Source organism: Rana temporaria, chromosome 12 (genome assembly GCF_905171775.1).
Source record: "Rana temporaria chromosome 12, aRanTem1.1, whole genome shotgun sequence".
Classification (NCBI taxonomy): domain Eukaryota; kingdom Metazoa; phylum Chordata; class Amphibia; order Anura; family Ranidae; genus Rana; species Rana temporaria.
This window is the reverse complement of record NC_053500.1, coordinates 47,777,682-47,794,933: the sequence shown is the minus strand read 5'-3', so window position 1 is coordinate 47,794,933 and position 17,252 is coordinate 47,777,682. Positions and strand designations below refer to the sequence as shown.

General features: G+C 43.5%; 2 protein-coding genes and 1 long non-coding RNA gene across 3 annotated transcripts in view; 1 reads left to right on the top strand and 2 right to left on the bottom strand.

Annotated features, from left to right (window-relative positions):
* The window catches only part of LOC120919410, a 4,414-nt gene extending 1,717 nt beyond the window's left edge, over positions 1-2,697 (top strand). Inside the window, exon 5 of the mRNA XM_040331574.1 lies at positions 565-2,697. Coding sequence (XP_040187508.1) covers positions 565-773 — 209 coding nt within the window. The 3' untranslated portion in view covers positions 774-2,697. The remainder of the gene's footprint in view (positions 1-564) is intronic.
* LOC120919411 (putative nuclease HARBI1) overlaps positions 1-5,527 on the bottom strand; it is a 5,774-nt gene extending 247 nt beyond the window's left edge. The window contains exons 1-2 of the mRNA XM_040331575.1: positions 4,445-5,527; positions 1-3,436 (exon numbers count right to left, since the gene is read on the bottom strand). The exon at positions 1-3,436 is cut by the window's left edge and continues 247 nt beyond it. Of these exons, the coding sequence (XP_040187509.1) occupies positions 3,060-3,436; positions 4,445-5,147 (1,080 nt within the window). The 5' untranslated portion in view covers positions 5,148-5,527 and the 3' untranslated portion in view covers positions 1-3,059. The remainder of the gene's footprint in view (positions 3,437-4,444) is intronic.
* Positions 5,528-5,681: 154 nt separating this feature from the next.
* LOC120919414 lies at positions 5,682-15,364 on the bottom strand. The gene is made up of 2 exons (XR_005744566.1): positions 15,230-15,364; positions 5,682-5,757 (listed from the first exon to the last, which is right to left on the bottom strand). It is a non-coding gene; the product is annotated as an uncharacterized LOC120919414 (long non-coding RNA).
* Between the last annotated feature and the right edge of the window lie 1,888 nt (positions 15,365-17,252).

Here is a 17,252-nt window from a genome sequence, read left to right as displayed (position 1 = left end):
TAAATGTTTTTAAAATGGTTTAAATCTTTCTCAAAGTAATTTTTTTTAATAAAAAATGTTGATCGCCAGTAGCTATCCGGTTAACCATTTTGTTTTAAATTTATTTGGAAGAGGGTGCTGACAAAAGGCAGTTAGTGTCAGAAGCAGAAATTGAAAGTGACCACTCTTTGAATGCACAGCCGTCTGTCTACTTCCAGGTGGAGGATGATCCACCAAGCAACCCTGAGGAATCAATCACCCTTTTCCTAGAAGAATCTAGTCATGAAAATGCTAGTAATGTAAATGCTTCTGAAGTAATGCCAAACCCAACTGTGACCAACCATATAACTTTAGATACACCCATCCTGGGTACTCCTGATGTGGTTGCTACTGAACCCCCAGAGTTAAGCAGACCTAGAGACAGGAGAACAATTTGTAGGACCCGAAACATGGATAGGGAACAGTACCATTTTGATAGAGAACAGAGTGATAGATTTCATAGTGAACAACAAAATTTTAGAGAACAGCTCATGCAGAGATTGGATAACCTAAATAGTAACATATGCAAATCTAATATTCTCCTAGAGCAACATAATGCAGCTCAACACACCTATCGCCAGCAGAAGCTCTCCTTTATGGCCAAACTAACTGAACTCTTAGAAGCACATCTGCCATCTCCTGGTGAGCAATCTCATAATGCTCGGAATCTAACCAGCAGCAACCACAGCAGTTTTGTTTGTGAAAGTATTATCGAAAATGATGCTATTGATAATTTTACTATTCAGGATATTTAAATGTTATAAGAAGTACAATTTTTTTTTTTAATACATTTCACATAATTCACAACTGAGTTTGAATTTAAAGAGCTTGCAAACATTTGTTCTTTAAATTTTTACTCAGCACGCAACATTGTTAAGTCATATATTGCCCAAAGTTGACTGCTATATAGATGCTTTTTCCAGTTAAATATCTCATTTGACCATGTCGTTGCAGATCTGTACCAAATATGTGTAATCAACATGACGTTTGTATTTGAGTTTTAGATGTTTCAATGGCCATCATTGATCAAGCTGGTTGGATGACCAATGAAACGTCTTTAGACAGTTATGTAGCTTTGATTTTATTTTCAATAGATATACAATTAATGTTATATGGGATTTTTTCTATGACATTATTGCCTCTGAAAACATTTCAAAAAAGGTTGAGAATTATGTGAAATCTATTTTTATCTATCAAGCATGTTCTAGTATTCATTACTGTTATCATTACGGTTTTCATAATTGTTTGTATATACACGTTGAAATGCAAGTGCAACAATATTGTCAAATATTTGTTTTAACATGTATATTTTTTGTTCAAAAGCAGAACCATTTTTTTGTTGTAAGGCAAAAAAGTGGTAGGATTGTTGAAAAGTAGAAGTGAACTATCAATAATACTAGAGTTGAAGTTACAGAGTAGAGATATAATTCATCAGCACTACATAAAATCATCAATCATATTCGTTTAATAGGAGAATACATCACATAACATCACGTCTACGCATTTGAAACAGACACCCTTTGTCACAGCAGAAAATGTGACAGGTTTGTCATGCTTTTCTTCCGTCAGGAAGGCACACTATTGGATCTAAAAATTTTTTTTTTATATTTTATCCACGTGGATGTAAATTATTGATATTTTCACTCAAGTGCTTGGATTTGTATCTGTACTCTGTGACTAAAATGCGCCATCCATTGTTGTTGTCACAGCAAGGACCATGTTTCTCTGTGTGGTTTTCAAAAGTAATGTGTATTTTCTCCTATGAAGAATAAAGCAAAGTAGCTGATAATTGCAATCTCGATATCACCTGTGTTTCTGTAAAGTTTAAAACAAAATATACATATTTTAGTTGCTGACGTCGTCTTCTTCGCCGGTAGTTTGATTCATATTAAAAAAACAAACATCCAAATGGTTGCATACTCCATCTTGCCCAACCATATATTTTTGATGTTGTGTTGGCTGTAATTTGACTTCTGTTACTTTTGAAACCACATGTTATTGGTATGGAATGTAGGTATCATTTCCTGACTAATGAGGTTAAAAATGTTTCTGCAATTTGTAGACAACCGCTATTCCATCTTTCAAATGCCCTGCGTGGAATAGTTAACATTTTAACTAACGTGCATTGTTTCTCAGTAATGAAATGAGTAATGGTAACTGCGGTGTGGGGTGGAGAGGAGAAATTAAAATATATGTAACATTTGGGGTAATGGTAGATGACTATAGGCAACCAAAGGTAGAGTTAAGTGACCAGTGATGAAGGTGATGATATACAAAACAATAAATAACACCAAAAATATAATATTATGATTCAATTATTGTGTTATTTAATGGTTTGCATATCAACGGCTTCTTTACAGGTCACTTACTCTCCTTACCTTAGGTTGGCTATAGCCATCTGCCATTACGTCAATTGGTGGTATTTATTTTAGTTTTATTTCATTTCTCCCCTCTCCCACACAACGCAGTTAACAGCACTCATTTCATTCACCATCTTTCTGGCAAGGACATGGTTTCAGGCAACTGCAGCATTTCAACTGTCTTTGGCACACAGTTCGGTCTTCTATTTTATTGCTTCTCACTAATGTCAAAAAAATGTTGGTACTTATTAGCAGATGAACAGAATTTTTGCGTGTATAACCCACACTTACACTTGTTGCAATAAAGAATTCAAACACACTTTTGTTTTGTAGAAGACTTTTAAGTGAAACTTTTATTTTATATGTTTGAAACTGTTAATGTTCAATGTTTTACAAGATAAAAAATAAATGCAAAAGAAGTAAAACAAAGTGAAAATACAAAAACAAAATAAAGATTCATTTTTTTGCAATTTTTGTACTCTTGTCTTAATTTTATGTTATTTCTCCAAAGTTTTTAGAGTTGAGTTAACCTGAAATCATAAAAAAAACATCATTGGTTAAGATTTGACATTGATAAACAAGATCAGCCCAAATAATTCATTTTACAGCATGTCTGTCTCTTCAACTTAATAATGCAAGTTTGTGATCATTTCTGATGATGTTTGGAAAATTAAAAACATGTTACGGTGGTTCATTACCTGAAAAATAGTTTGTAATCAGTTTACTTCTTGCTGCGTTTCCCCTGTGATCATTTTCCACTGGAATTGTGGGCATGTCATCCTCCACTGTGGTGTCTAGTTCCTCTTGTAGTCCTCCATGCCTTGCAATGTTATGGAGAATGCTGCATGCTAGGAACATATCAGCTACCTTACTGGGGGAATACTGAAGGAATCCACCAGACAAGGACATGCAACGGAAACGGCTCTTTAGGACACCAAAGCATCTTTCGATAACCACTCTTGTTTTTGTATGAGCAACATTGTAAGCTGCTTCTGCAGGAGAGGATGGCCTGTTGATAGGTGTTAAGAGCCATGGTAGACAGGGGTAACCAGCATCTCCTATAAATTTTAAAACAATATAAATGTATTTGTAAGTATAGAAGAAATCATGCTAAATCACATGATGTAGTGGCCAATTGTGTGGTCATTTTAGAAAATTTTCCATTGTTAGTCACATATGGATAACATACGTCTAATAAAGCACATTTTAAAATTATTTGGGGGGCAAGGTTCTGGATTTGTACTTTTGATTGAGCATTAATGGTACTTAACTCACAACACAACAGCATACCACAGTTGTGGGCCATGATTACTGTAGTGCATGTGAATGTTATTAAAAAAAAACATGCTGGAGGAAAAGTCTGCCTGTCATAAATATTTCAATACTATAGTGCAGACCTCATATGGGACTATAACGGAGAACCAGAGGGACATGTCTCTTTCATGTACAATACATATGCACAATGGGGGGGGGGGGGTGATTGTTGTGCTTGGTAGTGCTGCTTGATGTTATGCATATTGGGGGGTTAACCGAAGGGATAGTGTTGAACTCCCAGATTTAAATATTAACTATACATTCAAGTAAATCAACTACTGACACAATTGTTGCATCTTATGCTGCAATCATTTACATATAGGTACTGTACTTAATTCTGGTGGGTGGCTTCTTTGGCACACCTTGGTCATGTGTGTTTTGATAAGTAGTTCCTAGCTCTCTCATGTGATGTCTTAATATGATAGTGTAATACATCACTTAAGCAAGCTTGAAGTAGTGACTACTTTTCAGTGCACACGGAACATGTGGAACAACAATACACCTCACATGAGAAAGGAAAGATTTGTGGACCTTGAACCAGGTGATAGCTAACTAAAAAGTACTTGAAAGTATTTTGGACATTTAAATTCTGAGTTTATTATTACATGTTTTTGAAATACTGATTAATGTAAAGCTGTTGAGCTGTCATGTTACTGATATAGCACTAATGTCAGTCTAGTATGGAATAAAAAAATAAATACGCATTTATAACTGGAAAACACACCATAAAATAAACAGTGGAGCACACTTACCCAGCAGCCATCCATTATTTTCTAAGTCCTTGTCCAGAGTATCATATATTCCCGATTGGCGCAATATATGGGCATCATGACAGGATCCTGGAAAGCCGGTGACAACATCACGGATTATGAGGTTTGAATCACAGATCACCTGGATGTTGAGGGAATGGTAAGCCTTACGGTTTCGGTAGATGTGCTCCTGTTCTGATGGGGGACATAATGGCACATGGGTGCAGTCTATTGCCCCAATGACATTGGGCATTCCTGCTAGGTCAAAAAAAACACGTTTTATTTGATCCCGCTCTTCACGTGACTTGCCCATATGTATGTATTTTGGAGCAAGTTGTCGCAGTGCTTGCAGGACCTCGACCAAGCAGCGGGAAAAACTGGGTTGTGAGATGCCAACAATCTCACCACTGACATGTTGGTATGAGGCCTTTCCTAAAAAATGAAGTACTGCCAAAAAACGCACAAGACCTGGTACTGCATTACTTCTCCGCGTGCGTGTTTCTAGGGCCAAGTGTATTTCATCATACAGGGAATATATCATGGGAGAGGATAATCTGAATTTGGCTATCACCTGGGTTTCAGAAAATTGATCCAAAAAGGTACGTGAACGAAATACACGTTTCTCTATCTGAACGACATTCTGACGTGTCCTTCTTCGCCTCTGGATCAGTTTCAGTTCAAATAGAGCACATCCAAATGGTTCCATCTTGCACAAAACTCCTAACAAAATTTACCACAAGCCTGAACCGCCAAAAAATTCCTCTCAACAAATGAAATATCGCCTGGGAAATGTCATAACGCCACCCTCAGGGAGGTGCTTATTTAACGATTGCTTAGCGATCGTTAATTGTCTAAAAAACCTTTGTGAATTGCACTTCTGTACATATTTAACGATTTGAGTCGTTAAAACAACGATCAATACGTTCAATAACGACTCAAAACTAAAAATATCGGTTCTGTGTAGTGAAACGTTATTTGATGATTTTTACAAGCGTTAAATCGTTTAGTGAATTGGACTTGATTCAATAACGTGTGAAATCGTTTACATAACGACCGGTATCGGCAAAAAAAGCTTTGTGAATTGACCCCTATAAGTCTTTATAGCACAGGCTTCCTCAGTACCAGTTTGTACATGTGATCATGAATCTCATATCGTCCACTTTCTTTTCCCCCATCTGTAGTTGTGGCACACTGTCCTCAGTCTTTGGAGGGACTTGCCAATCCTCTTTTTCCTTAGTTGCAACTTTAGATCCATGATCGGCAGCCTGTAGGATGCTTTCTCCTTGCTGATGTTTATCTTTATTTTTTTCCATTATCTGTCGAAGAAAGATACACAATGTACAATCAGTTGTATGTTACACTTCCAAATCCCAAGCAGTGCTAACGTCTATTGCATCACTTACATTTTTCTGGTTGTATATTGTCACCTAAAGGTGATACACTCTACACTTGTGTAAAAAAAAAAAAAAAAATTATAATACAGCATATAAAATTGCTACACAAGCCATTAAAGTGGTTGTAAATCCTTTTTTGACTACTTCTACCTATAGGTAAGCCTAGAATAATGCCACGTACACAGGACCGTTATTCACGTCTCAACGCGATTCCTCTCAAACCTGCCTTGCATACACACGATCGTGATAAAAAATGCTCGAGCAAAGCACGGTGACGTACAACACGTACGACGGGACTATAAAGGGGAAGTTCCATTCGAATGGCGCCACCCTTTGGGCTGATTATGCAAATTTCCCTTCTCATAACTTTCTTCTGAGCATGCGCGTTTCTTTCCCCGTCATTAAAGCCTACACACGACCGTTTTTCACGACGAGAGGCTTATTCTGGCTCTAGAAGGTTGCGGAGTGAAGGCATCACAAACACCCAAAGACAAATTTTTCCACAACTGTTTGACAGGTGCATATGATTTCAATTTTTTACAGCAAGGCCAATTCTTGCTTTCATCAAGAGTACCTCTATATGGTTACAGTGTGAAGGCACCATCAACACCCAAAGACCAAATTTTCTGCACCTGTTACTTAGAAACTTACTTTGTACGTTACTGCGAAAGAGACACCAGACTTTAGCTTAAAAAAAAATTGTTAATCTTGGCCTGAGTGTACTATAATCCGGCGTCTTCACATAAGGCTGTACAAAGTGCAGAGTTCAGAAGTGCGCTATGTACAAAGTGCAGAGTTCAAGAGTGCGATATATACAGAGTGCAGAGTTCAGGAGTGCGCTATGTTCAGATTGCAGGGTTCAAGAGTGTGCTATGTACAAAGTGCAGAGTTCAGGAGTGTGCTATGTACAGATTGCAGGGTTCAGGGGTGTGCTATGTACAGAGTGCAGAGTCCAGGAGTGCATAGTGTACAGAATTAAGGAGCATGACATGTACAGAAGGCAGGGTTCAGGACTGCATATCTCATTGGCGGCTTTAAACCAAAAATTGCTCCCCTTTTTGCCCCCAAATCTCTCCCTCCCTCATTAGAGAGTTCTCCTCAAACTCTCATATCCCCATCCTTGAAAGAATTGGTGTCCCAATTCTAGCACAAGCCCGCCTATCCCCCCAACTAGCGTAAAGCCTCTTCCTCTACCATCACATTCACCCCTGCCCCCCTAGATGTACAAATGCCACTATAATTCCCCCCCCCCATGCCAACACAGACCTGAGATACAGCACAGCTCCAGGTGGGGCGGGATATTTTCTTCCTCCCAGGCTCCTCCATGTGGTCGTTCATAAGAAAGGTTAGAGCCAAGGAGCCTAGTGGAAGTTTCCTCGGCTTTCATCTCTGTTACACAGGTGAATGAGAGCCTCTGAAGTAGGATATGTAAATACTATAGTAAAAGGTACCATCATCCTTGAGATTAGAACATAGAATAATTGGATCTAAGGTCCCCGAACCAGAGAACCAAGAGGAGGAGGGGGCCAAATAGGACTATTACGGTACTGATACAAAGGTAAGAGGTGAAAGTAAATATTTTAAAACAAGAAATAGATTTTATTCAAACACAGACAAAAGAGAATACAAAATGAAAAAGGTGATAACCATCTACAACACCAAAATAGAAGTCCCCAGGGGGGGAAAACAGCATGATGGGTTGAAGATTATGACAGTCTCAACTAGTTTCACGGTATATACTGCTTCATCAGGAGAAAATCTAAAAATGATTAAACAATAAATCAATAATTTAATTAAAAAACAACAACAGTATATAAATGGGGGAACACCGGGCTGAGCTGCTCACCTAAAAGATCCCACCAGAGGAGAAAAGCAGGCGCAACCAAACAGGGTCCCATACGGTAGCCAGGGGGGGACACATGTGTGGAAAGGACCTACTTGTCTATTGTATAAAAATGAAAATATATGAATTAACATCTATGGAGCCAAACCTAGAGCAATTGGGGATTGTGTAACACGCGTGATCACTGCATGTGGGTGATGGAAAAGTGAATGTGGGGATGTGAGTGAAAACAGGGAAAAATGAGGATAGAGAGGGAAGGAATGGGGGGGGGGGAAGAGGGAGGGAGGTGTAGGGTATAGGTACAGAAGAGGGGAGGGGGGGAAGGGGGGATGGGAAGGGGGAAAGGGAAATAGATGGGACGGGGAGGGGGAAAGGGGCAAGGAATTGGGGTGGGAGAAAGGGAAAGGAAGGGAATGGGGATGGGAAGGAAGGAGGGTGAGAGGAATCAACGTAGTAGTGAGGCGGGTGAGTGAGATAAAAATCTAAAACAATATACCTTGCTTGCAAGGAAGGTGATGGTAGGTAGGGGGGTCCCGGGAGCAGGAGCCCAATGGTAGCACATGTTGGGATACATGTAGGGTGACCACGTGTCCCGGATTGCCCGGGACAGTCCCACATTTTGCAGGTCTGTCCCGGGCACCTTCATCCCAGGACAATAGTGTCCCGGAATGAAACTGACACAGCCACCCCCCAAGCCAAACTAATGCCCCCAAAAAACGCCACCACATCACCGCTTTACTCACTGACAGTACTTGTCCTGGCTGGAAATGCCTGGAGGAGCACAGTCCCCGCCCCCTGCTTGTGATTGGAGAAATCATAAATCCCGCCTCTTGTGTCCAATCACTGTACTGTGATTCGTCGCAGCACAAGCTGGTTTTTGGGAAGGGGGGTGTCCCTAAAAGGTAGTTTGGAAATGTGGTCACCCTAGATACATGTGAGCTCAACACAGAGTGTGAGGGTAATGGTGAGTATGTGTGATGAGGTCCCAAGGTAGCATTGGGGTGGTGATACTAGCCTATGGTGCCTAGTGAGAGAGAAGGGGGAGGGTGTGTGGTTAATGGTGGGGTATATCGACAAAGGGATAAGGTAGGCTGAAGGTAAGGAGATGGGGCAGAGAGAGGACTTACTGTGGGCTAGATGAAGCCGTAGCAATCCCGGGATCCAGCGTTGGTAATCGCTGGGGGCAGGAAGGTCCTATTTATATGTCCTACACCCGGCGCTGCTGACCCACATAGGCGGAAGCCGTGTCGCAGCGTCGCCGGGGAGAGCCGTGCGCATGACGTCAGTACAGACGTTCGCACATGCACCATGCGTCAGTGTCACAGACGTGAGGGCGGAGGCCTGCACTAGGACACGTGCAGGTGAGGTGCAGCTCCAGGAATGGAGCCGCAAGCCTCACCAGGGCAGTAGGGGGAGATGCTGCGGTTGTCAGCAATCACTGCATGGCAAAGGATGCCTGGCACTAGTGATTCCATTGGCACTCACCTCTGCCATTCAGTAGCTGCACCCAGGCAGGAATGGTGGGGAGGGTTCAGTGCAGCTGACAGGCTTCTGTGTTTACAAGTGAGGATAGTAAGCGTGCAAGCGGAGCACTGGGTGATTAGGTTGTGCCCAGGAACATCCGGCACTCCCTGTGTGCACACCTATGATAGGGTGACAACACTACTGTGAAAAAGTGTGGTCACCCTAGGACAGGAAGTGTATTACTGGCAGGATCATCTGCCCTCCATCTGACGGAGATGAGGAAAATTAAATGTTCTTGTAGTCCAAATCAGCAGAGCAGCATAGGGTGAAAAAATGACTCCTTCACAGTGCAGCGAGTGCTGTCACTCTAGGACAGGAAGCCTTTATTTTTTGGCCGCAACTCCAGGTAACGATAAAAAGAAAAAAAAATCCCGAAGAAAAGAAAACTAGTCCTACTGTATTAAGGTGTATTATTTTTGTACTGTATACCCTCACGTTTTAAAGTGTGGGGAAAACTGTTGGCACTATATAAATCCTGTATAATCATCATAATAATAATAATAATACAGCCACCACATTGAAGAATCGGAAAACTGCAACAGATTGCATATTTGGTTTGGGGGTTTAGATACACTTTAAAGGCGTAAATCCTCGTGTTTTTTCACCTTAATGTATCCTATGCAATAAGGCAGTGGTCTCCAAACTGTGGCCCGGGGGCCAGGTGTGGCCCTTTGCTTGTGTAGCACTACACCCGAAGGAGCTGCTGAGTATTTTGGGTCTGTGCTCTGCCCATCAACCCCAATATATTTGGCTCGAACCCTCCCTTGGCACAACTGGATCACAGTAAGATCGTGGGACCCACTAGTAGGGAACAACAATTATATACACAGTAAATAAATTGAAATTAATTATGGTTACCTTATACTGCCCACTTGTCCAGAAAGGCAACAGATAAACTCCACACACAACTTCTGATTAACCAAAAGGTATTGATTTACTTGGTAAGAAAGATAAATAAAACAAAGTTAAACAGGTACAGTGGACTGCTTACAGGGCCCTGCAAGAGTCAATAATAAATAATATTAAACAGGTTCAAATGTCACAAACCAAAGTACAGACCTGTGTAAGCACACGGTGGAGGGGTCTCTCCAGTACAGTACTATCAGCACTGAAGTACCTCTCCACCAGGCCTCACTCAGCTCTTAGGAACAGCAACACTGCACAAAAATGAGTACAAAGCTATTACTCTATGTCTAAGAGTCTACAACTCCTTAACTCCCCCTAGCAGGCAGTCCCTGGACACGTGTCTCACTATGGTGACCCAGCCTTGCAAAAGTTCCTTTACTGTTCAATGAAGTCTTCGCTAGCAGCAGGGCCGATCCGCCCTATAGGCTCACTATGCAAGCTGCTTAGGGCCTTGCAAAGCTGCGAAGGGCCCCCCAAATTACTAGAGGCCCCGCCTGGTGAGAAGTCATTTTCGCCCCCTCACCCCGCTTCTCAACTCGCTGGCTGCATGGGAGAAGAGGTAAGAAGTCAGCACCCCCTGCTTCTCAATTTAATGTAAGATGTCATTTCCGACAGCAGAACACCCCCTACCCCCGCTTCTCAACTTTCTTTAATGTGACATGTCACTGTCGTCAGCGCCCCCCGCTTCTCATTTTTAATGTGCCATGTCATTTTGCTTAGGGCCCCAGGGAGGTCAGGATCGGCACTGACTAGCAGTAGTTGGTGCACATAAGCAATTTGTAATCCAATGGGAATAGGTAAACTAGAAACGAACGTTAAGTAAGTATGGCGTGTTGGCAACACAAACGCCAATTCCTCCAATCCACAGTCACTGCCGGATGCAACGTATCCCTGCACGTGGCGTTTTAACCTAAGCAACAATGGTGAGTCTATTAGATCCACCTTCCTGGGACACAGTTATTACATCGTGGGCAGGTGCCCTTCTCACCCAATGAGGCCTGGCCTCGCCTCTCCGGTATACTCCATCTGTGAAGTCCCAGGCCTTGGTCTCTCCACAACTGACCGTCCCTGGTCCTCCACGCAGCCGTCACAAGATGCCGTTCAACCAGTGACAGTGGTTGCTCTGGAACATAGGCCAAAACACTCCGTCAGTAATCACCTCTCAGGATGGGCGTTCCGCGCTGGCTACTGTAGGCTAAAGGGCTTTTGAGGCCTAAGCTTGCTTGCAGCAGGCCTCAGCACAGGCTTCCGTCTTGCTAGAAGAGGCTGTCCCAAGAGAGCGAGCCAAGGCCTTCCTCCTCCTTGACTCCGGTCACCCAGCAGGCTGTGCGGGGTGCAAAGCACTTTGGGTGGCACAGTTGCACGCTAGGCATCGTAGTCTGTCAAATACCCAGGGCAATGGAGTCTTTATCTCCCTGCACTTCAAATCCCATAATCCATTGCTGTGATAATGTAAAACCAAACAAGAGGTGGCAATATAACTATTGGCCACCGGAGGGAGCTGAGTTCCTTCTGAATTATAACCTGTAGTCTTTCGGCCACATTGAAAAGTGGCACCTTGCTACACTTGTCTTTATCTGGCCCTTGAGCCACTATTCCTGCCATTGACTCCAAACAATCAGGCACTATTCATTCCACTGACACCATCAATGGGGCAGTATTTCTCCTCCTAATACCAAAGATCGAGCATTATTTACTTCTCTGTCCACTGTCCGGCCCCCCTAAAGTCGGAAGGACAGTAAACTTAACTGGCCTTTTTTTTTGAAAGTTTGGAGACCCCTGCATTAGGGTGAAAAAATACCTGGCAGTGACCGGCCCCTCAGCCCCCAACCACCCGTTTTACTTAACTGAGCCCTGGAATTTCCTGTGGCGGAGACGCGCTATCCCTCTGGGGTTTTCGGCTCTTGATTGGCTACATTGATAGCCACACAGCCATTGGCTCCCGCTGCTGTCAATAAAATCCAATGACGCGGGCATCAGGGGGCGGAGCGTCTATGGACGCCGAATGATGGACTAGGGAGTGCGCCCGCAAGGTAACCCTCCCGTGAGAGCGCTTCTCCTAAGCAAGGGGTGGCCAACCTTTTGAAGAGCAAGGGCCACTTAAGCAAAATTGGTAACCGGTCGCGGGCCACAATGAGCGGAGCGGGTGATGGCAGCCCACTCGGCTCTATAGAGCCCACTCTATTCTTTTTTTTTTTTTTTTTTCGGATTGGATTGGAGGTAGGCGTTGTAAATGGGCACAAGTCCATTTAAATCTTCCACTCCTTAGAGGTGAATAGAGGGCCCGATTGGGTCAGACTGACCATGTGAAAGGGGCCCACAGCTGCTTTCACACTGATGTGCTGTTGTTTACCCGTACCACGAGTGCAACACAGTTCACCTGTGGCTTTCCTGCAGGTTAGCTGCACTTTGCCATAGACTACTATTATGCCGCGTACACACCATCACTTTATGTGATGAAAAAAAACGTCATTTTTAAAAACGTCACTTTAAATGACCGCGTGTGGGGGAAAACGTTGTTTTATGTCTTGTGAAAAACGACAAAAAAAAATTGAAGCATGCTTCAATTTTATGTGTCGTTTTTCAAAACGTTGTTTTTTACTTCACAGAAAATGTCGGTTTTTTTCATCACATAAAGTGATGGTGTGTACGGGGCATTATATCCGGTAGGTGTGGTGCACTTTCAGAAAGCTCACCAAACTCGCAGGTAATAGAAGTCTATGGCTCAGTGCAGGTAACCCACAGGTGCACTTCTCTGTACCTGTGGATCAGTTTGAAAGCAGCCCAGTAATTACTGCAGAACAGATATGCCCATTTATACACTGATTTTAGTAATAAACTTACCTTTAATAACAGTATTCACTTGTATTTTATTCCCTCCCAGAGTAGGAGGTCGCGGGCCACATCAGAGGGCTCCGTGGGCCACATGTGCCCCCGGGCCACTGGTTGGGCACCCCTGTCCTAGGGGGTTATACGATGTGGGGAGGAGCCGAGAGAGCCACCGGGGTACCCCAGAAGTCGAGGATGCTAAACAAACTGCAAGTACGATATGTTTGTTATTTTTTTATTTGAAGCTTTACAATCACTTTAAGACAGGGGTGGGCAGTTAAGGAAATACTTTTTTTGGAGCGTAAAAGTTATTCTATAATTCACATGAAGAGTTAATATTAAAAAAAAAATTGTAGATGTATAAATACAAGTATATCTGTATCTTCTGCACAGCATCTCAAATACATGTATCAGTTTAAACAGGATATTTAGAAATAAGGTGAAACATAATGGCCCGGATTCACAAAGCACTTGCGCAGACGTATCTCGAGATACGCCGCGTAAGTGCAAATATGCGCCGTCGTATCTATGCGCCGGACTCAGAAACTAAGATACGCCTGAAAATGGGCTTCATCCGACTGACGTAACTTGCCTATGCCGGCATAGAGTGGGCGCATATTTACGCTGGACGTATTTGGCGCTCCCATTGATTTTCTATTCACACATGCAAATGAGGGGGATACGCCGATTCACGAACGTATGTCCGTCCGACGCAAGTGCACGTAAAGTCATACGTCCGGCATAAAGTTATGCCCCATAAAGGAGGTGTAACTCAGAGCATCCATTCAAAGGGCTGCACCAGGGAACACAAGCCGACGTATTTTACGTAGTTTACGTAGGACGTGAATATGACTAGGTGTAGGTTACGTTCACGCCGTAGGCAGTGATCCGGCGTATCTTAGGCAGTTGTTCCAACGTATTTGTGAGCATGCGCACTGGGATGCGTCCACGGGACGGCGAATGCGCAGTTGGTGATTCTTATCTGTCTGGCGCTCGGCCCATCTTTTGCATGGGGTCACGCCTCATTAGCATGGCTCACGCCCACTTCCACTTGCGCCGACTTACGCCTTGGAAACCCAGCGCAGATTTGGGAGGCAAGTGCTTTGTGAATTCAGTGCTTGCCTCTCTGCGCTGCGTCGGCATAGCGTAAAGGAGATACGCTACGGCAGCATAAATATGCGCCAGTGTCTGTGAATCCGGGCCATAATCTAGTAAATGGAGTTAAAGCGGGAGTTCACCCATTTAAAAAATAAAATAAAATCTCCCCTTAGCTTCCTGCTCGTTCGGTCTAGGGGAATCGGCTATTTATATTAAAATATGTGCAGTACTTACCCGTTTTCGAGCTGCATCTTCTTCCGTCGCTTCCGGGTATGGGTCTTCGGGAGCGGGCGTTCCTTCTTGATTGACATTCTTCCGAGAGGCTTCCGACGGTCGCATCCATCGCGTCACTCGTAGCCGAAAGAAGCCGAACGTCGGTGCGGCTCTATACTGCGCCTGCGCACCGACGTTCGGCTTCTTTCGGAAAATCGTGACGCGATGGATGCGACCGTCGGAAGCCTCTCGGAAACCTGTCAATCAAGAAGGAACGCCCATTCCCGAAGCCCATACCCGGAAGCGACGGAGAGGATGCGTCTCGTAAACGGGTAAGTACTGCACATATTTTAAAATAAATAGCCGATTCCCCTAGTAAAAACGAGCAGGAAGCTAAGGGGGAAAAGTGCCCTCTAAGGGTGAACCCCCGCTTTAACTCCTTGCGCCATCTCATGGAGAAAGAGAGAATTACAACAACAAAAACTGAAAAGAGATTCCTGCAGATACATACAGGTATAGCCTCAGACTCTCAGCTGTCTTACTTTTCTTGTACGTTGCTAAAATGCGGCGCATATTTGTAGAGGCAAATGTGTGTATGGCTCCATTGATTCCTATAGTGCAGCGATTAGATGTGAGCAAAACTATACATTGAATGCATCTAAATGCAACCTTTTATATACTGATGTGAATGAGCCCTGATTGCTACAGTGCTGTGTTTAGATGCATACAAAACTATTTGCCGTAAAACAACGTGATTTATATGCCCGTGTGAATGAGCCCCTATACAATGCAATCAGTCTAGGGTTCATGTACAGGGGATTTGCTTGCTCCTTTTCCCCATACAAGTCAGTGTAAGTGCAGAACCTACTCTAAACACAAACCCTTCATCAACCGGATTGTTCAGGAAGGACATGAGTCAAGTGCAACGTCTCGTCCTTCCTCTAATCACGCTGTACGGCCTTGTTTATTCATTTCACTCACCAGCACGCCCAGCGCAGATTGTGTATGTGACTCCTTTCCTCTTCCTGCTTCCCTTTACTGTCATGGAAGTGACACCTAAAGGCCCCTCACAGAACAGCAACATTCACTGAGCAGGCCTGGATTTTCACTCTACAATAAAATGTTCCTTTGATTCCTATTATGAATCACGCTGCAAGGAAGAGGCTGTCCTTACCGCAGCAGGAGTTTATTCTCATATAATATATATTTTATAATATACTGACATACACTTCTACTCGAAAGTTTGTGTTGACGTCTCCATTCGCACGGGTGTTTACACTAGCGTTGCCACCTCATCCCTCTTAAACTAAACACGCTTTAGTTACACAGGTTTTGTGGCTGATTAACCACTTCAGCCCCAGAAGATTTGGCTGCTCAATGACCAGGCCATTTTTTGCGATACGGCATTGCATCACTTTAACTGACAATTGCGCGGTCGTGCAACGCTGTGCCCAAACAAAATTGACGTCCTTTTTTCCCCCCCCAAAGATGGAGCTTTATTTTGGTGGTATTTGATCACCTCTGCGGTTTTAATTTTTTTGCGCCATAAACTATAAAAGAGCAACACTTTTTAAAAAAAAAAACACAATATTTTGTACTTTTTGCTATAATAAATATCCCAATTTTTTTTTTTTTTTCCTCAGTTTAGGCTGATATGTATTCTTCTACGTATTTTTGGTAAAATAAAATCACAATAAGCGTATATTGATTGGTTTGCACAAAAGTTATAGGGCCAGATTCTCGTAGATCGCCGCATCTCTGCGGCGGCGTAACGTATGTCATTTACGTTACGCCGCCGCAAGTTTTACAGGCAAGTGCTTGATTCACAAAGCACTTGCCTGTAAAGTTGCGTAAATCACCGGCGTAGCGTAAATCACCCGGCGCAAGCCCGCCTAATTCAGATTAGCCGGGTAGGGGGCGTATCGCATTTAAATTAAGCGCGTTCCCACGCCGTCCCTAAAATTTCCTGACGTGCTTTCCTGACGTGCATTGCGCTAAATGACGTCGCAAGGACGTCATTGGTTTCGACGTGAACGTAAATGGCGTCCAGCCCCATTCACGGACGACTTACGCAAACGACGTAAATTTCGACGCGGGAACGACGACCATACTTAACATTGGTTGCCCCTCATATAGCAGGGGCAACCTTACGCCGCACAAACCTTACGTAAACGTCGTAACTTCACTGCGTCGACCGCGCGTACATTCGGGAATTCGCGTATCTAGCTAATTTGCATACTCGACGGGGAAAACGACGGAGAGCCTTACGCCTGTCGGATCTAATGGATATCTATGCGTAACTGATTCTAAGAATCAGTCGCATAGATACGACGGCCCAGATTAGGACTTACGACGGCGTACATGGCGTTGCGCCGTCGTAAGCCCTTTGAGAATCTGGGCCATAGCGTCTACAAAATAGGAGATAGATTTATGGTATTTTTATTATTATTTTATTTTTTTTACTAGTAATTGCGGCGATCTGCGACATTATGGCGGGCACATCGGACAACTTTTGACACCATTTTGGGACCATTGTCATTTTTACAGCATAAAGTGATATAAAAATGCACTGATTACTGTAAAAAATGACACTGGCAGTGAATAGGTTAAGCTGAAGGATTTAAGTGTGACCTAGGGAGTGCTTCTAACTGTTAGGGGGCGTGGCTTGCCGTGACATGTCACTGATCGCTGTTCTCGATGACAGGGAACATGATCAGTGACAGTGTCACTAAGCAGAATGGGAAGATGTTGTGTTTACACTAACATCTCCCCATTCTTCAGCTCCGTGACAGCATCGCGGGACACCGGTGGACATAGAGTCCGCGAGTCCCGTGGGCACAGTCACGGAGCTCGTGGCAGGGTCGCGAGTGCTCGGCCAGAGGCGCGCGTGCGGCCACACGGCGGCAATTTAAAGGGGACGTATATATACGTCCTATAGCGCAGCCGTGCCATTCTGCCGACGTATACGTTTCTGCGACGGTCGGCAAGCGGTTAACCATTTTGT